Raw genomic sequence first — 23572 nt, forward strand, 5'->3', positions numbered from 1 at the left:
GTAAGTCGTTCTCTCTAATGTACAAGTTTTGTATTTGTCTATAGTTCTTATGAAATGACAAGGAGAGGGATTTTTTCAGGCCTTTACTAACATGGATTTCTTCAAAAGGTGTGGATTACGATTACTACTATTTGGTGTTGTTGCAAAGAACTGAGCTCCTTATGACAAAACCCTCGAATTAGCATATAGCACTAGCGGATCCACGGCAGGAGCACCTGGCCACGTGCCCCCATGAAAATATTGTTAAAATAATAATATTGAAGATTTAGATAACAATAACATAAATAAGAAATACAAAAATGGGACAAATAAAAAATCGATTAAAGAAATAATATGTATATATGTAAAATAATACGAAAATTGGTGCCCTCCCCATGAAATTTTTCTGGATCCGCTAGCGGTATATAGGTATTGGAAATCAGGTACGATGAAGACCCCTGCTATTTCACCTTAAAAGTTTTTATAACTACTTTGAAAATATAAATGTTTCAGGTAGTATTTATTATTATTATTATTATTATTATTATTATTATTATTATTATTATTATTATTATTATTATTATTATTATTATTATTATTATTATTCAGAAGATGAACCCTATTAATATGGAAAAAGCCCACAGGGGCCGCTGACTCGATATTCATGCTTCCAAAGAATATGATGCTCATTAGGAAGTAAGAGAAGGTAAAGGGGAATGCAGAAAGAAGAGATCTCACTTATTAAAAAGAAAAAATAAATTAATAAATAGACAAAAATGTATTAAAATGCAAGGAGAATAGCATTAGGGTAGTACTGCATTGCATCTTCGCTTGAACTTTTGAAGTTCTAATTGCACGACATCCTCTGGGAGACTGTTCCACAGTCCAATGGTGTGAGGAATAAAGGAGCTCTGAAACTGAGAAGTTCGACAGCGAGGTACATTTACTGCATGTTAGTGCTGCTGTTCAGCGAATCTGGTTGCTCTCGCCAAAGATCTCTATTAAAATACGACTTATAAAAAAGTGACAAACAAGAGACCATCCGTCGATGATCCGAGTCATAACTACTAACATCAGGAAACAGAAGCCTACCACCACGAACCACTCTATCTAAAAGAGATAAATCTCTGGCAGAAGCAGACATCCTCACCGGAGAACATTATTCTATTAAGGAAGCACAAATGACCTAAATCAGGTTGTATTGATTTTGTCACTGTTATAAATATATGAGGCCTTGTAAACAGTACCTAACTTTCGTGCTACATTTGCTGATACTTTCATTAGATGTTTCTCAAAAGTAAGATGCGAGTCAAAATTTACACCTAGAATAATTAAAGCTTCAGACTCATTCAGCAAAGTCCCATCTACCTGAAGGGTAGGATGGGAAGGAAAATCTCCGCGAGATCTGTCAGTTAAGTGTTTTCGTTTTACTGGAGTTCAGCCTTATAGCTCACTGGCTACACCATTCACTGATCTGGTCCATGTCCCGATAAGAGGAGACTTTACTACACCCACAAGTGCTGCACCATCAGCATGCTGAATACTCTTGTTTTCCTGGCCAACAACCATATCACTTGTATACACCAAAAATAATAGTGGACCAAGAACACTACTCTTTGGAACTCTGGAGACAATAGGTCTTGATTCACTAAAGATCCCATCAACAGTAACTCGCTGCTGCCTACTTTTAAGGTAATCTTGAAGTAATCCTATAACATATCCACCCACTCCAAGATTCTGAGGTTTATAAATAAGTACCTTGTAATTTACTAAATGGACAGCAGCACTAAAATCTATTTGAAATACTCTGCACTCAAAACCTTGGTCAAGTTTCTCTTGCAAATGACATGTCAAATCTGAAAGAGCATTGCAGGTACCTAACTGTTTGCTATATACATATTGACTATCAGCTAACAATCCTTTAGATTCCACATACTTATATAGTGGCTTAAAAGTAAGTTTTCAGCAACTTTGGAGAGCACTGGGAGAACAGAAATTGGTCTGTAGTTACTGCAGTCGGCAGATATGCCACTTTTCGGAACATGCATTGTATTATTAAGCTTGAGCTCATCTGCAAAGATACTACGTTGACATAAAAATCTATAGAATCTTCTAATCTTGGGAGACAACACACTAGAAACTTTTTAAAAAACAAAGGGAAGAAACCATCAGCATCTTCTCCATCCTGGCTATCAAGATTATCCAGAATTTTCTTAACACCCCTCGAGCGAAAGGCAAATTCTGTAAGAATAGGTTCAGGATGACAAGTATCAGGGAGAGGGACATCCTCAGCTGATTGCTTGGCTTCAAAAGCTCGATGAAGCAGTTTAGCCTTGTCCATATGACCAGTAACCAATCTACCATCACCTGTTAGCAGTGGTGGAATGGACGGTGAGCCTAACCCAACAATAGATAATGCCAATTTGGTCCACCACAGATGAAGCAAAGTAATTCCTTAAAGTTTCCTCTCCAAGGAATTATTCTAATTTCTCTTGGCTGTATGATAAATTCTATTCACAGCACAGTGGGACTCAACAAAAATAGTGTAATTTTCATTTGAGCAATTTCGTCTCCATGTGTTGAATTTGGTCTGTTTGTCATGGTAAGCTCATCTTCATGTATCATCAAACCATGGCTGGTCATTTATCCTGAATTTGATGACCTTCCTCGGGACACATCTTATTAAAATAGTCATCACCATTTCATTTAACTTCTTCTTGGGATCAGGATATAATATAGCATCTGACATATTAACCCTTTAACGCCGAAGCCCTATTTTCAAAAACGTCTCCCATATGCCGGCGGCCTCCGAGAGGTAGCGCCGAAGCGGAAAAAAAGTTTTTTTCAAAAAATCACAGCGCGCTTAGTTTTCAAGATTAAGAGTTCATTTTAGCTCCTTTTTTCTCATTGCCTGAAGTTTAGTATGCAATCATCAGAAATGAAAAAATATCATTATCATATATAAATATTGGAATATATGACAGCGAAAAAAAAACTCGTATATAATTGTATACAAATCGCGCTGTAAGGAAAACGGCTAAAGCTAATGAGTTAATTTTTTTTAGTTGTATTATACACTAAATTGCGATGATTTTGGTATATAACAGATTGTAAAACGATTAAAGCAACACAAAGAAAATATTATCACAAAATGATGCATGAATTCGTAACGCGCGGACGTAAAAAAAATTTTTTTCAAAAATTCACCAAAAATCAAAATATTGTGCTAGAGACTTTCCAATTGTGCCAAAATTAAGAAAATTGATTGAATATTACTAGACTGTAAGTTTCTTAGCTTACAATTGCATTTTTGAACCATTTCGATCGAGTTAAAGTTGACCGAAGGTTGATTTTTTTTCTATTTATCGTTATTTCGATGTAAATATTTAAAAACTGTGAAGAGCTAAAGGAATTATTTATTTTTTGTTGTATTCTACATGAAATTGCGCACATTTTGATGTATAACACTTTATGTAACGAATAATATGAAATGGCGAAAAAATTACGGCAAACTGACGCAAGAAATGACACGATTTTCAGCGGAGTCCGCGCGCGGAGCGGAGGAAATTATTTTTTTAAAAAATTCACCAAAAATCTAAATATTGTGCTAGAGACTTTCCGTTTGTTGCAAAATGAAGGTAAGTGATTGATTGTTACTCGAATGTAATAATTATGGCTTACGAATGCGTTTTTCGATCATTTCTGTCGAGTCAAAGTTGACCGAACGTTAAAATTTTGTCAGTTATCGTGATTTCGGCGATAATATTAAAAAACTGTGAAGAGCTAAACGAATGATTTATTTTTTGTTGTATTTTACATGAAATTTCGCACATTTTGATGTATAACACTTTATGTAACGAATAATATGAAAGGGCGAAAAAATTACGGCAAACTGACGCAAGAAATGCCACGATTTTCAGCTGATTCCGCGCGCGCGGAGCGGAGGAAATTATTTTTTTCAAAAATTCACCAAAAATCTAAATATTGTGCTAGAGACTTTCCGTTTGTTGCAAAATTAAGGTAAATGATTGATTGTTACTCGAATGTAATAATTATGGCTCACGAATGCGTTTTTCGATCATTTCGGTCGAGTCAAAGTTGACCGAACGTTAAAATTTTGTCAGTTATCGTTATTTCGACGAAAATATTAAAAACCTGTGAAGAGCTAAAGGAATTATTTATTTTTTGTTGTATTTTACATGAAACTGCGCACATTTTTATGTATAACACTTTATGTAACGAATAATATGAAACGGCGAAAAAATTACGGCAAGCTGACGCAAGAAATGCCACGATTTTCAGCGGATTCCGCGCGCGCGGAGCGAAGGAAAAATTTTTTTTTTTAAATTCACCAAAAATCTAAATATTGTGCTAGAGACTTTCCGTTTGTTGCAGAATGAAGGTAAATGATTGATTGTTACTCGAATGTAATAATTATGGCTTACGGATGCGTCTTTCGATCATTTCGGTCGAGTCAAAGTTGACCGAATGTTAAAATTTTGTCAGTTATCGTGATTTCGGCGAAAATATTAAAAAACTGTGAAGAGCTTCAGGAATGTTTTTTTTGTGTTGTATTCTACATGAAATTGCGCACATTTTTATGTATAACACTTTATGTAACGAATAATATGAAACGGCGAAAAAATTACGGCAAGCTGACGCAAGAAATGACAGGATTTTCCGCGGAGTCCGCGTGCGCGGAGCGGAGGAAATTTTTTTTTTTTCAAAAATTCACCAAAAATCTAAATATTGTGCTAGAGACTTTCCGTTCGTTGCAAAATGAAGGTAAAGGATTGAATATCACCAGAATATGAGATTTTTTGCTTACCCAAAAGAGACCCAAGTAAAAAAAAATTATATATATATATATATATATATATACTACATATATACAGACATTCATACATAGACACATATAAATTATATTGTTTTTTACTTTGTTACGAAAACATAACTAAAAGGAATGGTTGTGAAAAACTTTGTTTTTGCATAAAACGAAATTATACAAAACAGCAATGAATACAGATATATAAAAACTTGTAATAAATATAAAACTAAAAATAAATTCAATGCAGAATACTCACTCGTAAATATAAAACTAAAAATAAATTCAATGCAGAATACTCACTCGTAAATATAAAACTAAAAAAAAAATAAATGCAGAATACTCACTCGTAATCCTGACTCTTCGTGCTGTTTCTTGTTTTCTCCCTCCTCCATTGAAGAGTCTTGCATTTTTTCCTCCCGACATGACGGGCACAAGCGGAGGAGGAGACGCGCGCCCTTACTGCTGGTGGGCGCCCTTTGGCGTGCTCGCTGCGCCCTCCGTGTCGCTCGGGCAGGCGCACTCCAATAAATAACCGCATTGTGGTACCTGCAGTTACACTCATCCAACCTGCAAAGTGCTACCTTGCAGGTGCGACACACGTACCGGCTGTCTCTCCTCTTGCCATTCATATGGCACACCCGGCACCGTTTCTTGTCTGCCCCCTTCGATGAGCTCCAGTGTGTGATCTCCTGGCTGCAGCCGACACACAGGGTCGGCTACCCGACGGGACACTGGAATTCGAGGGGCGGCGGCACCTTCAGGGGTGGCGGCATCTTCAGGGGCGGCGTCATCATCAAGGTCGGCGGCAGCAGGGGCGGCGCCGGCAGGATGAGGAATTATGATGTTGGGGTATCTCACGACATCTGACCTTTCCTCTCGGGGCAGAGCTGGAGCTCGGGGCAGGGGGGCGCCGTTGGAAGGCCACTCCTCCGGATCGAAGTTGATGAGGGCATTCCCAGCCACCTCAAGAAACTGGATGTGGGTCAACCTCCGAGCGTCCGAATTATACCCACAGTAAATGATGTAGGCATTCTGGAGGGCCAACTGAAGGAGGTATTTGAGGAGCTTCTGTGTCCACCTCCTGATTCTCCTGGCGAAGGGATAATACTGGATGAGTTGATCAAAGAGATCAACTCCTCCCATGTGCCTGTTGTAGTGCCTGATGACAGTAGGGCGTTGGACACGAAACTCCTCATACATAACTCGGCCCTGCCGGCGTGTCTTCTTCCGCTGGGTGATCTCCTCTTGGATGGGCTCATGACTCGTCGTAATCATGGGCACGAGTTGGACCCCCTTCCAACAGATGACGAAGACATCTCCCTTCCGCCGCCACTCTGTCTCTCCTCTTGCAAGATGTTGCGGGTGGCTAGCAAACCTCTTGAGGACATTCGGGGCCCCACGCACCAACCAAAGGGTACCACTGACGTGCACACCTGCTTCATACAGTTCCTGGGCCAGGGATACCGAGTTATAATAATTATCCATAAACAGGTGGTATCCCTGGTTACGGAAACGGTTCACAAGATCGAAGACAGTGTCACGCAGCGTGGAGAAGACCCCAGAATACACCAAGAAGTCTACGACGTATCCAGTGTTGGCTTCCGTAATAAAAAATAACTTTACACCATACTTCTTTGGCTTCTTCGGGTTGTACTTTGATACTTAGACGCCCTTTGTATGGCATCATACCCTCATCCAAAGAAAGGTTCTTCGAAGGAACCACTAGAGTCTGGCACCGTTCACGAATGAACTCCAACACTGGGCGGGCTAAGATGAGGCGGTCGGGGTTATTCCAGGGTATAGCCCTTCGGTTGAAGGCGTTGAAATACCTGTCCAACGCCAGGAAACCATCACGGGACATAATGCCGGCCACATTAGGCATACTTAAAAAAAAATTCCGCCTCCAATATTGCCTGACGTCAGCAGCAGGCATCATCCCAAAGAATATGTGGAGCCCCAAAAAGTGCGCCATGTCCGTGAGGTTGCAGCCCCACCAGCGGTGCGACAACGTCGTCCGCAATTCCTCACGGCAGTACCGAGCGTAATCTACCGTCTCCGCAACCAGGAATTCAAGCAATTCCCGCGTCAGGAAAAGCTGAATGAACCCCAGTACCGTGAGAGGCACAGGGACGGTCAGTCCAGGTACTGCCGTGAATGGGTGCATGTTAGGTGGGGTGGGGTCCTCCGACCACCCCTCATCACTTTCGGACGAACGGCCTTCACCTGAGCTGCCGCGACGTTGCGACCTTCTACGGGTTTGCGCTCGCAAACGAGCACGCGCACGTGCACAGGCACGTCTTCGCACGCTCACACTCCCAGCTGGGCCGTCTCCTTCACTTTCCCCATCACTTTCTGTTTCGTCCCCACCAGCCACAATCGAGTCATCCTCTTCCTCCTCCAACTCACTTTCTCCCTCGTAGGCACTAAACCCACTAAACTCTAATTCACTTTCCTGCTGAGGATCCCGTACGGACATTGGTGGCAAATATTCGTCATCGCTGACGTCAGGCGTTATGTCGTCATCGCTAGATGACCAACTACCACCGAAATCAGGACTTTCGACCTGCTCTGCTCCAACAAGTACTCATCAATATCCTTTTGTTGGAGGCCTCCCAAATGTTTTCGGATGCCCCTCAGGACACCCCGATGCTTCCTAGGGGTCGTAAAAGGAACGGGATGTGGTCTTTGGTCGCCATAGGTCACACGTGGCCGAACAACACGCTGCTGAGAAGCTGGGTCACTCTGGTTGCTGGGTCCTTCTCCAGCATCCAAGTCCAAAACTCGCCTCACACGCTCACTTCCGACAGGCAATGTGCGCCTTTCACGCTCCTGACGCCTTTGCGACATCTCTGCAAACGTTCTGTTGCAGCACGAATTCGCTAACACTCGCAAAAGTTCAGCAAAACACGTCTGCGTCAAAATATCGCTCCCGCAAGGCGCTACTCTGATGCTCTCTGATGCGAGATGGGGGAAATTCGCGCATGCGCGTCTGGGTGACGCTCAGAAACAAAACAACAGCTGGATCCGTGAACTCCCAGCATCCGCCGAGGCGCGGGATTTGAAATCTTCCGCAAACTAGGCCTATAATTATTTTTCCGCGAATATTTAAAAAAAGCATTTTCAGTCGACGTTTGCAACGTCCACTCGGCATTCGACAGACAATTTTGGACGACGTTTAAAACGCCCAACAGGCGTTTAAGGGTTAAGTGCCTGACAAGTTTCAATAATGCGATCCTAATCGGCTCTACATTTCAGCCAGACTTTTTTCCAATGGTGGTATTAGGAATATACTGGTTGACAGATATGTCCATCTCAGTGGTGCAACGATCAGAAGTGCCTACACATTCACAGACCTTGGACTTGACAGTAGCTGGAACATCTGTGGATATGAGGTTTAACCTATTACCAGCAATATGTATGGGTTCCTCAGTCAGCTGGACAAAATTGGAGGACATACAGAACTCAAGAGCAGGTCAGCCATGTTGATCTGTGGAATTTGAGTTCAGCCACTTGCTGTACTTTGCATTACAGCCTCCACAAATAACAAATGAAGCCTTTAAATCCTAAGACTGAGCCATACTAATCATTTCCAAGACAATCGTATATAAAATCATCGATATTTGGATAGCAGTAAACAGCAAATACGTAAACACTGTAGAGCTTACTGAAAATTTTAAAACAAAGAACTCCATGGCAACTACACTCCAAATTTTTCTGATGATAAATAGGTCATCCGGACTTAGTGTATGCAGCCATACTTGGCACATGTGGGATGCTGCGACGATAAACTAAATAAGGGCCATCAAACCCTGGGAAAAATCAAACCCTGACTTGTTACTACTTACAAGAGTCTCAGATAAAAACGTCAAATCATAATTAGGGGCACAACTCTGAAGATCAAGAAAATTTGACCTTAAGCCTTGATTATTTGAGTAAAGTATTTCGCAATTTTTCTTACTGTAATGAACAACAGGCCCAGGGTTCAGCTCAATGTCTCCCAAAAGAATTAAAATTCATAATATAAACTCAGTGCCAAAACTAGTAAGTAGACTCACAACAACAGTAATATTGTAAAAATCAACAGAACAATAAACAACAATACCATTATCAACAACAGTATTTACATTATTCACAAAAATTCTGTTGAAAGTATATGTAAATGTGACCATATGTCACTGAAAAAAGTGCCAGAAGCAATTGGTCAACAAGGTGGGGCTGGCACACCTTGGAAGGCAAATAAGAAATCCGCTAGGATTGCCACAACAACTGGGGGAGGACAGTTAGGATGGATTTAGAAATTACAAAATGCTCAGAAGGAAAAGATTAGGCGAAGACAGAGGCACTTTCGAGATAATCCACCAAGCAAGCAAGTTTTGCTTTCTCATCAGCCTGTCCTACACACTTTCCGAAAGAACAGGAAAGTGAACAAAAAAAAAGAGGATAAATGCCTGATTGTACCTCAGGCAAGGGGACTCAAACCCAAGACTATGGAAGGCTACGGTATAATGGCTAACGCACAGTCCAAGGTTGGGGAACATGGGTTGTATTCATAGTAACCATCTCTTAGAAGGGTTGCCTACCAAGGCTAAAGGGTCCCTTCTACCCGCTGGTTTGATTTCTGAGTGTCCTTCTCCTAGAAGAGTTGACTGCCAAGGCTAAAGAGTTTCTTCCACCTAACTCATGTAGACAGGGACATCACACCCTAGGAAAGCTCGACAACATTTTAAAGCCTTCAAATGACTGTTAAATTAAAAAGCTTGTGACATCATAGACACTTCCCAAAGGTCATTCATTCTGTAGTATATAGTTCCCTTACATTAAATTAACATAAATGCTTTCATTATCCACTGTATTAAGGTACAGGATGCGGTGTTTACACATACAGCTCTCAGAGCGGCTCCATTCCATTCAGAGTGATCCAGCGTTCATGAGATTTTCTTCCTAATTCCATCCTCTAAATCTCAGCTATAGTTTTAAGAGTTTTCAGTGGACCAACGCTTTAAAGTAAAACCTTACCCTTGGATTTGCCAAGAGCGGCTGTTGCTTCGGTAGCTGAATTCCTGAACTCTTTGAATCCAATTCCGACTAGAGATTTACCTAAATTTAGAGTTTTTTCTCCTTGAAACCCTTGATATGACCACTACTGCTTCTTAGCTTCTTAGTGGAGAAAGTGAGCACTTGAGTTACTCCTGGTCTATCTTGCTTCTACTACTTTGTACACGGCAGGAAGAAGTTTTCTCACACTTAAAAAATCTGATGCCCTGGTCCCCTCTCCTACTGGAAAAAATCTGTTTCTTTGCTGATAAAATTCTTAATAACTTCAGTAAATTCTTCTTTGCCCATCTCAAATTCTTCTCTGATGTGAAAACTTTGTATATTGTAAGAAACAACCATTGATAATTAAGAAAATTATTTTTAAATTATTACAATCCCTATGCAGGTTTCGAATCCTTCTTTAAAAGTTGCTATGCATTTGTTGCTTTAGTGAAGACTAAAATCACTGGTTCTCCCAACCGACTTGTCTCAAAACCAGTGTTAATGGGCTTCTGTTTAAATTGGAAAGATTTTGTATTTTGACCTTACGAAATGTTACAAAGTAATGTATCCTCACAACTGCACAACTTTGTAACCAAAAGTAAATAATCAATATTGACCATTTTAAATACATAAATTTTCACAAATTTACGTTAAGATAATTAATGTCGACATAAATTTCTGAATTTTCCATGACTATTTAATGAGATTGTTGCCTTTGTCCTTATGTCCTTAATTTTCCACTGGTTTATTCTCTTTTCAGAATGAAATTGGCAGTTACGGAACATATTGGTTCTACGCCTTTATGTGCTTACTGGCTCTTTTCTTTTCTGTCATCGTCGTACCAGAGACAAAAGGAAGAACAATGCAAGAGATAGCAAGTTATTTTGGTAATCCTTCGGCTCTTACTTCTGTTACTCAGAGCTGAAGTTGTTACACCCCGATCTATGAAGATTGCATTGACAAATACATCAATATGTTATTTCAGAAGGGTTACGGTCAGAAAAGCCTCGTTCCTTCCATAGGAAAATGCACCCTATCAACAGAAACAGGTCTTAAAAGAACAGAAGAAAAGGTGTTAATAGTTACGGAGCCTGCGTCGTGATTTTTCATATATTTGGCATCTACTTATGAATGATGAGGAGAAGAAGAAGAAGAAGGGTGCGGCAAGGACAAACACATTTTTACACTTATTTTTGAGGCAGGCGTTTTATGAAGCCTTTACCAGGAACCATCACAAAAAATGACAACTAACAGATTAAATAGAATGAAATTCCATGTCCCTTATCGCATCGAGCCGATCATCATCATGGCGTATAACATGGAGAGCAATGATATTTATTGTTATTTTTCATTTAATTTTATACATACCGATATGAAACAGCACATACATATCTAAGGTCCCCTACCGGACAGTTTCTAAAACAGAGTTGTATGTGTTCACATGTCAACTATGTTATACATGAATTTTCCTCTTTTCTAACATTCCATGGGCTTCACAAGTGTTTTTTATGAAGCTGCTGTCTCAAAAAGAACTATATTATTCCTGTTACCGTGTTTATTTCTCTCATCTAAACAACGTGCTTTCCTTCTTTACATACATACTTCGCGAGAACCCATGACTGTCCGGTACGTAATCAGTTCCAAGTAAATACCTATATAATTATGCACATTTATTTTCAATAAAACCTATTTCTTATAAAGCTCTGAAGAGTTTTATTCTCATATACTTTTTCACTTGGTTGTCTTTAATTGATAATTAACAGCTAATACATGCATGTATAAATGCTCACAAATATGAATACGTGGATAGCTTGTACAAAATGACATGTGTGGTCACATCATAATGGTAGAGTAAACTTGTGATCAGCACGGTAATTTTAGAAGCACTGACGTCTTAAACTGAAAAAATCCCGAACAGAGAGGTTTTGATTTCTACTGTGTGCAATCAGTTCCCTGTTTTGTGCAACTGTATACTTTATTGGTAGTGGCAAGACTGTGCATATCGAACATGCCCATGATAACAAAAAGCATGTGCCAATATCTGTTCATAATGACAACAGGCACTTGTGATCGATCATCATATCGGCTTACTCAGCTCAGCACTTAAGAGCAAAATCTAGGAAAAGCATTCGTTGCAGAGTAGCACTGTACACAATATCGAGCGTTTAATGCATTTGTTAATCCATGCGCACTGGGAGGATGTCGACTTTAATATCATGTCCACTTTAGGGATCCATGTCCAATGTCCACATTAGGAACTTTAGAATTCTTTGGGGGAAATATAAATATCTATATTTCTTCGTAATCTTCACCACCTCAAAATAAGGATAAAAAGGTGCTTTAATAAATTACTTGAGTAGGGTACTTCTTTGAAACTTAATTGCCCAAACTGGCAAAAGCAGCGATAACTGTATGCACTTATATTGCTCATAAGAAAGCGACTGGATTAAACAACCACCATTAAATCTAATCAAATGTAACCATCACTGAATGAAAACAGGAGCTTTCAAATTTATTCAAAACTATGACGCGAAACTTCCTGATAACCACTTTTACAGTTATAAACAAGAAACAGTCTCATACTGTCTTTGACAAAGAAAATTAAACCGTAGATGAACTAAATGTTGACAGTTATTACTAGCTCGCTCAAAATCTTGATGACAAGAAATCTCAGTCCTTTTTAAAACTCTATACAGTTGGAATCACTGTAAGTTGTCGCATGCTCTTTTGTGCATTATAGACACAGTACTTCCCTTCGAGGTACTTTGAGGATTTTGTATGGGTTTCCCTTTTCCATATGCTACTTTAGACCTGACCTCTCAGAAATCATCTTGGAGGCCTATCAGCCTCCTCTCTAGGCATTTCACGCCCGTCCAGCCGTAAATTCCCGTATATTCTCCAAAGAAACGCGATGCCAAAGATGTTCTCTTTAATATCTGGCCTTCGAACTCTTTGCTCCACACATTATTTCTGGGATCCACTTGTAAGTCTCAGATTAGAGAGAATTTTATTCATTACCTTAACGTTATTCTTTTGCTTCATATTTTTTCGTGTTGTTAAAGCTAGATTCAAGCTCTTTCGCCCTTCTCTGATGCCTTGTGAAACGAAATTTGTTAACATGACTTGTTACCTCTTGTGCAGAATTCTGGAGACATTTCAGGTAATGATCATAGGATTCCTCACGGTTGTTATACTAAGAAACTGCGGGAATACTTATGGAGGACATCTGAGATAACTAGTAATTGTAAGGTATTGCGGTATTTCTGTAATTTGATTTGGTAGCAGCCTTGTGTGGCTTGTTTTTTGCAGTACCTGCACTCCTGTGATTTTGTTTTGCCTGTGCGAGGCGACGTTTGCCACCAACTCTCTTGCAGTGTCAGTCAGGTCCAGGGCAGCAGCAAGTCAGGTTCTTGGGAGCAGAGAATCGGTATCTAAGCAGCAGAGCAGCAGGGAGTCCTTTGGATGGGCGACAGGTATTACCTACCCATTGTCTTCGGTGGGAGGTGGAGGACCTCTTCGTCTATTAGTGTGACAGTTTCCCTGATGGCAGCATGAGGATGTTTCGATGGCTAAACTTTGGCCATCTGTGTGAGGATTTGTTCCTTCGGCAGCAAATGGCTGTCTCGACAACTCGATCGGGGTTACCTGCCCTGTGGATGAGTTCCTGTTCCACAGCCAGTGGCTGTATCGATGCCTTGACCGTGTTCGTCAGTTTGTCTACATCCTCGTTGACGATGGTGACTGTCTCGACTACTCTTCGAGTTTGTCTGTTTTTGGGGTGTGCTGCTTGGGTGTTGTTTATTTTATTGCTCTTGTTTATTATGCTGCTTGATTTTTTATTTGTTTTGCTGTAACATTTATTTTACTGCTCCTGTATTTGTTATGCTGACTGTTTTTGTATTATGCTGCTAATGTATTATTTGTTATGGTTATGCTGCCTTTGAATTGCTTATTGAACTATTTAAGATTTAGTTATTTGGGTTTTGATTGTTGCTGCCTTTGTTATTAATTCATGATATGTATGTTTATTTGATTTGTTTGTAACTGGACCTGACTCACTTGTGCATAATGTATATTTATTTTGTATATATAATAAATTAATCTTAAGGCTGCAGTTTGTGATTTTGTTCTGCTCCTTCTTTGCTTGTCACCTTTCATTAGTCATTCCAGCCCAATTGCTTGTTTTTGTTTTGAACCTGTTGGTCTCTGAAAGATGAGACCATTATAGTAATCTTTAATCGAATGTTATCAAATCATCAAGTCTTATCAAGGAAGAACTTTATACGCCGAAAATTTGAAGAAAATTTTTTTTTGCCCAGTTCCTATCTTGAAAAGCGTTAAGCCCCGTAAACGACTTATGTCTGCAGACATAAGCGAGAAATCTGTCTATGCCAGAAAAGCCACTCCCGTTTGCCGTACACACCGCCGAAGTGCATTGCAGAGCGCACTGAGCAAAGACATCAGACTGCCTGGCGTGTGTAACGTACATTACTGCCAGGAATACGAATGTGACAAAAATTGATGCAAAGAGCCAATGCATTGGTTTTAATATATGAAAACAAATTTTTATGTTAAAATAATTGTATATAATACATGAATGAAAATATATACTGGAGGTATACAAAGGCCGTGAACATGAGGATTATAATATATTTATCATTGGAATCAAATTTAACTTGATATCCAAATGAATATATTCCTATAATTTTTTATTCTAAGTATTATCTATTTTATATACATTTGTTTAACCCGTATTATGATTTTCAAGCATTATCTCAATGTTTTTTTTTATTTTCTTTTTTGACATTCATTCACCTTTCTGTTATTTTTTTTATCATATTACTTCTCTTATTCGTTTTCCTCACTGGAATGCTGGGAGGTAACCTTGTCAAGCAGAGAATGGAGGGTCTGAATCCATTCTTAAATAACTTTGGAAGCGTTCTCTTGGAAGAGTCCCATGACTTCCTTGAGCTTTCCTTTTCATGATCCAACTTTTACACCATTCCTAATTACCCAATCCTCTTCTCTTCTTCACACATACAACTATCAATAAGGCACAGAGTACCAGTAGCTCTGTTTTTCTGGCTATGAGCCATGCTGCAGTTGTCGTACTGGCTCACCTCCACTCAGACTATGACTAGCCAGACAACGCCGTGTGGACAGCAGACTTTTGTTTGTTTACAGCAGGCCTGTGCAATCTAACCAAGACTTTTCAGTGCGGCCGGACCCTTCAAAAATAAATATCGTACAGTGCGGCCCTTGGGGCCAACTGCCAAGCTGAAAATTTACTAAACCCTAATTACTTAAATTCCTAAAATATCGTTTCGTCGAGAGAGAGAGAGAGAGAGAGGGGATTTTTTATTTTATTTTGTATTATATATTACATTCACATGTCCTGTGAAGCCTTTTTGTAACTACAGAATGTTTTTTATAAGTTGGAAATACAAGACTAATTTTGCAGTTGGTTTTTTACTGAGGCCGTCTTTCTAACAGCCCGATGTGCGGCCCTCCATAATTTGAGATTCTTGAATAGTGGCCCTTCATTTGAAAAGGTTGCACACCCCTGGTTTACAGAGTTTGTCTGCCACAGACTAAGTCTCCCAGACAAAGTCTGGGAGTTTTAGTCATTTTCATCTGATTTAGTCTGAGTTTTAGTCATTTTCATCTGATTTCATAGCAGACGCCTACCTTCGAAATCATACTGTCTTTCAACTTTCGCATTCGATTTTAATCCAAAAAGTATGGGCTTAGCGCATGGAAAAACGCATTGTGTGTACTTGCCTTAAAGTTTAGATTATTGTAGGTAATCCAGAGTTCCATAGAACCTGGTGATCAAGGTACGCGGCGATTTTCTGTCTATTTTACAACCTCATAGATAAAATATCTATTAAATCACATGAAATCAACATTGCATCAAACTTTATCTTTCGTGTTGAAAGAACTGATTTTCTTATCATTCTCCTTATCAAAAAGTTTTCATTCCTCCATCTATAATTAGACTTACAAAAGTAATTGATTCACAGTGACTTGGACCTAAGAGTTTTATTTTTTATCTCAAGATAAGCCTGTTGGTCATACCAGGGTGTAGCTTTGTGAAAAAGTAAAATAGTTTTCCTTTAAAAGTTAGCTTCTTCATTAATTAATTTTAATCATAACTTTTGTGAAAATTAGTTCTAACAGTAACAGTTACAATAGGAATTATGATTGTAAAAACAGAAGCAGCAGCAGACACAATAACAATCTATGTTGCATTTACAACAATAGGAATTTCAATTTAGCTTGACCGAATGGGAATCATGATGAAAAAATTTCCGTTGCTCCACTTAATCATAAATAAGTATATGAATGAATTAATCAATCGATCAATAAATGTATTCTATATGTCCTACAATCTGTAATTAATTGCATATCATACTTAGAAGTTTTATCTTTATAAAGGACATGAACTTTGTACTCGTATACGCTGTCGTGTATTAAGACATCGGTTTGAAGTTGTCTAAATCTAGACCAAATTCCTACGCTATATGGTAAAGAAATTGTGGGCCGTGCAGAAAGAACAAACTGTGAAGGCAAATTGCTACCTTGCATAATAAATAGTAACATGCCGTTTGAACTGGGTTCAGAAAACGGACCGTTAAGAGGCAAATGCAGTTGCAGGGAACTGGCATCATACCATAGAAATATAAAAGCAAAGACGGATCACATAATCGATGGCTGTGAAGTTAAATGCCTACTGTAACTAGCCAGCAAGTTTTGGAAAAGAAAATAAAAATGCACTGAGTCTTGTAATACCAAATAAATCACATCTTAAAGAAAGGAATTGCCTGTAGCACACACTGCCACCCAAACGTGCTTGTAAGATTGGGGAATGCGTAGACCAACCTTTAAGAACAACAAAAGATCAAGGAGTCTGTTACGAGAAGGGAAGGGGGAGGGGGGATACTGAAGATAGAACAAAATGGCAAGAGGCTTATAGGCATATATGTGAATGTTGTTGGCCAGTTATCAAAGGTATCCTTGTCATATACAGATGGTCAACACATCCCTGAAGTACAACAAGACTTTGTCTTGGGAATGTTCAAATTATTCATGTCGATGGAAATAACTGGATTACCATGCCAAATATCTAAGAGCTTGGCGAGGAGTTTAATATATCCGATAGCATGCAAGGAAACCTTGACAAAGCTACTACGAACATCAAATGTGAACCAGTACGTTACCATAATAGCAAGTAGAACTTAATATTGGACAGACTCTCAACTATGATATGGGAGAGTTAGCGGCACTTATTAGAAAGCAGACATGGTTATATTTCTGTTCTACAGCAGTGCAGTGTTGCAAAAAAAAAAAACATGCAGCAACAAAGAGAGACTCTTGAAGCATTCTGCAACTGTAGGACACATTATGATGAGGATAATGGACTGGGTGTGCCAAATGTGATGAATGGTTTAAGGGCAAATGTGGTCAGATCAGTACGAAACCAAAACCAGCTGTGTGGATAATAATAAAAAAAAAAAAAAAGGCCAGTACCAAAGATAGCAGTCATTGGATGGTTCCAGCCTGTCAGACTAGCGATTCATAAGAATCGGAACCATGCTGAAATGCTCCCTCGGTACTTACCTGGCTCAGAATTCCTCTTAGTCTTACTATACGAAATTAAAATTTTTCTAACTTTAGACACGGCTTCAAACAAATGTCAAAATATGACAGTTCACATTTTAGGTTAAACACGATAGACTTGGGATTTTAGTCTCTAACATAACAATATTAGAATTCTTATGTTATAGTTTTCGTCTGTCTATCTGTCTCTCTCAATATTTATGTGATTATGCACACAAATATGACACACATATACATACATACATACATACATACAGACATGTATGTGTATATAGATACATATATAAAATATATATATATATATATACATATAATATATACAGTATGCTATAAATATACTATATATATATATATATATATATATATATATATATATATATATATATATATATATATATATATATATATATATATATAGAACCGTTTTAATGAAAATTACACCACTTTTGTTGAGGCTCGCCGTTCTGAACAGAGTGTACCATATAGCTTAGGAAATTTCAATAATTCCTTAAAGAGGAAACTTGAAGGAATTACTCATATTCATATGTGGTGGACCAAATTGGCACCATCTATCTCTGTGTCAGGCTTGTCTTCCATTCCACCACTGCTAACAGATGATGATATATTGGTTAATGGCCCTAAGGAAAAGCCTGAACTACTTTATCGAGCCTTTGAAGTTAAGCATCAGCTGAGGGAGCCCCTCTCCCTGATACTTGTTATCCTGAACCTATTCTTACATTTGCATTTCACTCCCGGGATGTTAAGAAGATTCTTGATATTCTTGACAGCTGGGGTGGAGAAGATCTTGATGGTTTCTTCCTTTTTTTTTCAAAAGTTTCTAGTGTTATGTCTCCCAAGATTAGTAGATTCCTTAGATTTTTAGGTCAACGTAGTATCTTTGCGGATGAGAGCAAGCATAGTAATACAGTGCCTGTTCCAAAGAGTGGCTTATCTGCAGACCGCAGTGACTACAGGCCAGTCTCTATTCTCCCTGTGCTCTCCAAAGTTGCTGAAAAATTTATTTTTAAGCCTCCACATAAGTTTGTACAATCCAAAGGATTGTATGCATATAGGAAGCAGTTAGGTGCCTGGGATGATCTTTTAGATTTGACTTGCCATAAATAAGAGAACCTTGAAATGGGTTTAGATTGCAGGGTAATTCAAATAGATTTTAGTGTTGCTTCCGATTCAGTAAATCATATAAAACTTTTTATAAACTTCAGAAACTTGGAGTGGGTGGATATATTTTAGGATTACCTCAAGATTTCCTTACAGGTAGGCAGCAGCGAGTTGCTGTTGATGGGATCTTTAGCAAACCAAGACCAATTGTGTGTGAAGTTCCACAGGGCAGTGTTCTTTGTGTATACAAATGGTCGTTGGCCTGGAAAACCAGATTGCTCAGTATGCCGATGATGCAACACTTATAGGTGTAGTAAAGTCTCCTCTTATGAGAAATAAAGCTCCCCTAAGTCTCAGTCATGACATGAAGTGAACTAGTGAGTGGTGTAGTCGGTAGGGTATGAGGGTGAACTCCAGTAAACAAAAAGACTATTGTTTTATGGTAGCAGTGCATTGCATCTGCCCTTGAACTTTTGAAGTTCTAATTGCACGACATCCTCAGGGATGTCGTGCTGCTGTTCAGCATATCTGGTTGCTCTCGGCCGGAAAAGTGGATCAGGGATTAATTGTGAACGTAAAAGATCTGTTGAAATATAATTTATTTAAAACTGACGAACAAGAAACCATTTGTCGATGGTCCAAGTCATAACTGCTGATGTTAGGAAACAGGAACCTACTACCACGAGCCACTATATATAAAAGATATATATCTCTGGCAGAAACAGACATCCACACAGGGGAACAGCATTCTATTAAAGAAGGACAAATGATGTAAAACAGGTTGCGTTGATTTTATCACTGTTATAAATATGAGGTCTTACGTGTAACACCTAACTTCCGTGCGGCATTTGCTGACACTTTCAATAGATGTTTCTCAAAAGTTAGAAGTGAGTCAAACGTTACACCAACTCTAGTTAAAGGTTCAGACTCATTCAGCAGAGTCTCATCCACTTGAAGGGGAGGATGGGGTGGAAAATCAGTTTGAGATCTACAGACTTGGACCATCGACAAATGGTTTCTTGTTCGTTAATTTTTTATAAATTATATTTCAACAGATCTTTTACATTCACAATTAATCCCTGATCCACTTTTCCGGCCGAGAGTAACCAGATATGCTGAACAGCAGCACGACATCCCTGAGGATGTTGTGCAATTAGAACTTCAAAAGTTCAAGGGCAGAGGCAATGCTGCTACCATAAAACAATTCTCCTTGTATTTTAATAATTTACTTATATTTTCTCTATTTATTTATTATTTTTTTAAGTTCTTTTCAAATAACTGATCTCTTCTTTTTGTATTTCCTATTACCTTCTGTTATTTCCCTCAAATGAACCTTATTCTTTGGAAGCTTGAATTTCAAGTCAAAGGCTCTTGCGGCCCTGTTCCATATGAATAGGGTTCATCTTCTGAATGATATATACATATATATATATATATATATATATATATATATATATATATATATATATATATATATATATATATATAACTATGGAGCAAAGGCGAACACAGCGTACATCACATTTGCATCAAGATCAAGGGCAGGAACACAGAAGCAGATGACACAGTAACCATTTATTCCGACGTTTCATGATTCTTAATCACATCATCAGGGAGATCTACGACAATAAAATACAATATATTAATATAAATTAATTAAAAGAGTTATATACAAGACTTTACTTTAAACGTAGAGAGCAAGCTAGGAAAATTTATAAAAATAGAACTTAAAAAGATAAAATTATCAAGAACAGACAACACTCTCAAACACACGCATTTAGAAACAAAATAGCAAAAAACCAGACAGCATACTTAAATACAGATGCACTTAAAAATCACTGGAGGGTAACCTACCAATCCAGAGGCCAAGGACACACTAAGTATAAAAACACACACACACACACAAAAAAAAAAATTTTCGAAAAAGGCAGAGAGTTAAGACAAATACAAGGGTACAGCAGTTGTTTGACAATTCAGTGAGGGAACTCGTTGTTTAATATTTAGTGTTTCGAGAATAAGCAGTTCTTGAGGACTGCTTGTATAACCAATAATCTTAAAATCTTCATAGTTGATATCAGTTTTGCATTTAATGGTATGGCTGCGTATATTAGAGGATTCTGGGTTAGTTAATCGGCACCGGTTCTATAACTTATCCTCTGTGGGAATCGGCCCTCACCTTGAGAAGCCGCCTGGTGGATCAATATATTTTCCTAAATTACATTTAGGACAATTGTACTCATAGACAACACCAGACGACATCAAAGGCGGTAGCCGATCCTTAAATCTGATTCCCACAGAGGGATAAGTTATAGAACCGGGTGCCGATTAACTAACCCAGAATCCTCTAATATACGCAGCCATACCATTAAATGCAAAACTGATATCAACTATGAAGATTTTAAGATTATTGGTTATACAAGCAGTCCTCAAGAACTGCTTATTCTCGAAACACTAAATATTAAACAACGAGTTCCCTCACTGAATTGTCAAACAACTGCTGTACCCTTGTATTTGTCTTAACTCTCTGCCTTTTTCGAAAATTTTTTGTTTTGTGTGTGTGTGTGTGTGTGTGTTTTATACTTAGTGTGTCCTTGGCCTCTGGATTGGTAGGTTACCCTCTGGTGTTTTTTAAGTGCATCTGTATTTAAGTATGTTGTCTGGTTTTTTTGCTATTTTGTTTCTAAATGCGTGTGTTTGAGAGTGTTGTCTGTTCTTGATAATTTTATCTTTTTAAGTTCTATTTTTATAAATTTTCCTAGCTTGCTCTCTACGTTTAAAGTAAAGTCTTGTATATAACTTTTAATTAATTTATATTAATATATTGTATTTTATTGTCGTATATCTCCCTGATGATGTGATTAAGAATCATGAAACGTCGGAATAAATGGTTACTGTGTCATCTGCTTCTGTGTTCCTGCCCTTGATCTTGATGCGATATATATATATATATATATATATATATATATATATATATATATATATATATATATATATATATATATATATATACAAACACACACATATATACATATATGTATAAATATTTTTATATTATAATATATATATATGTATAACTATATATGCTATATACACTGTTACGTGGGTCCTTCGGCAGATGAGTTTAATTATTAATTACTGTGATTTATATAGCCTTGCTTTACCTACGACCGACGTAATCCCATTAATTAAGGCTAAAAGTTACCCGAAAAGACAGATAATTAACTTAATAAGATTCAATCACCAGCTGAAACTAGGTTACTGAATATTTTGATTTACTCTGAACAATGAATTAAATAAACCACCTTAATCAACCGCCTAGTTCAACAAAACAATGAATGAAAATAAGACAATCTTACGGGAGCCAATAACAGCTCCAACTTTGTCCCCTTTTGGACACAATAATTCCCCTCTCTGTTAGGGTATGACACAACAGCTGAGAAACCCTCATGACGCTCTTATGCAGTTCTCGGGTATATTATGGCTATTCCTTCTCCAAACAAGGGCGTGACCAGGTTCCAAGGAGTGCCAATTCTCAGAGAGACGTATCCAGGTAACACTTAAATTCCAGGCCCTCTCACTTATCCTTAGTTACTGCAAGGGGTGTATCTTAAATCGAGAATATTATGTTAACACCATGGAGGATACTTTACGCAATTATGTTAACACCATGGAGGATACTTTACGCAATCTCACTAGGCAACACTAATTGTGCCTTTGTAGCTTGCGGGTAGCCTGAAAGGTAACAAAAACTCGCCAGTACGAAGTTTTTAGGGAAAAGGGGAGCTTAAGGTATACCCTAACTAAAGGCGGCCCTAGTAAAACCTACCCTGTTGGACAGGTCCCTAAACTAAACTTATAATCATCTTAAGACGGTTTGGGTTTTTTTGGAACACAAAACCAACTCTTGGCTTCCCTCCCGCACTGTTGTACACAGAAGAAGCTTTTTGGTACTTCCCTTTCTTTGTTTTTTTTCTTTTTTTTGGGTATACTTCCACTATATCAAAGAAGAGAGGTCGAACAGTATAATATTCGTAATAACATATATATATATATAAATATTTATATGTATATATAAACGAAATTAAAGGACATATTTGAACGTGAAAAAATAGCGTAAATCAGGTCCACAAAGCAATTCTGATTACAGAAGAGATAACCAAGCTAATTTACAACTATCAAATCTGTCGAGGGAGGGTTGTGTAACTCACAACGCAGGTAAGTATAACGCGAGTCGCAGTAAAATTAATAATCCCAGGAAAACCCGTACTGGGATTATTGTAATCATTATGAGAAGCAGCTCACGTGCATCAAACAATACATCCTCGCACACACATAAAGTAAATGAGCTATCAGATTTAACTGAGCTGACAAGTGCTTCTGACAATTATACTTTCCGAGGTTCTTCGCTTTACACATTACTTGTATATGTATACATACAAATAAATAAAATGTATTGTTGTGCCCATTTCTCTGTTGTTTATAAAATTTGTAGTGGCAAGATTATAAAAGATTAATTTATTTCAGATTAATTCATTAAAATACGGCATGCAAAAAAACGATGTCAGGGTCACTGGAAAATATAGCATCACTGGAAAATGTAGCAACTGAAACATCTCTGTTAAAATGTACCAACTAAAAAAGGCTGCGTGTAACTGAGCGTTCCCATGAGACAGAGTTATTATAATATATAATAAATGTATGCAAACAATTACACTTGAAAGACCCCCCCGCATAATGACCTGCAATAAGACCTAAACAAATTATTTTCATAGGATAGTAATTTTTTTAAATTACTAGATGGCGTTGTGCTGTAGAGAAACATTCTCTTTTGGAAACAGTTCCGAGTAGGTGCATAGGTGCAGGATATTTACCCTACATGTATGAATGCTCGAAATAACCCTACTGAAGTTCAAGTTCGAAATAAAAAAAAAATAATGGGATTGAAATCTGCATGAGGTGAGGATGAAAATTATGTACTTCTTAACTAGA

The 23572-nt window shown here is 38.1% G+C and overlaps 1 protein-coding gene across 1 annotated transcript in view; it reads left to right on the top strand.

The window, feature by feature from the left end:
• Positions 1-11544, top strand: part of LOC136841626 (facilitated trehalose transporter Tret1-like) — a 35899-nt gene extending 24355 nt beyond the window's left edge. Inside the window, exon 10 of the mRNA XM_067108745.1 lies at positions 10605-11544. Within this exon, the coding sequence (XP_066964846.1) occupies positions 10605-10769 (165 nt within the window). The 3' untranslated portion in view covers positions 10770-11544. The remainder of the gene's footprint in view (positions 1-10604) is intronic.
• The last annotated feature ends 12028 nt before the right edge of the window (positions 11545-23572 follow it).

The sequence above is a fragment of the Macrobrachium rosenbergii genome, chromosome 9 (genome assembly GCF_040412425.1).
Source record: "Macrobrachium rosenbergii isolate ZJJX-2024 chromosome 9, ASM4041242v1, whole genome shotgun sequence".
Lineage (NCBI taxonomy): Eukaryota > Metazoa > Arthropoda > Malacostraca > Decapoda > Palaemonidae > Macrobrachium > Macrobrachium rosenbergii.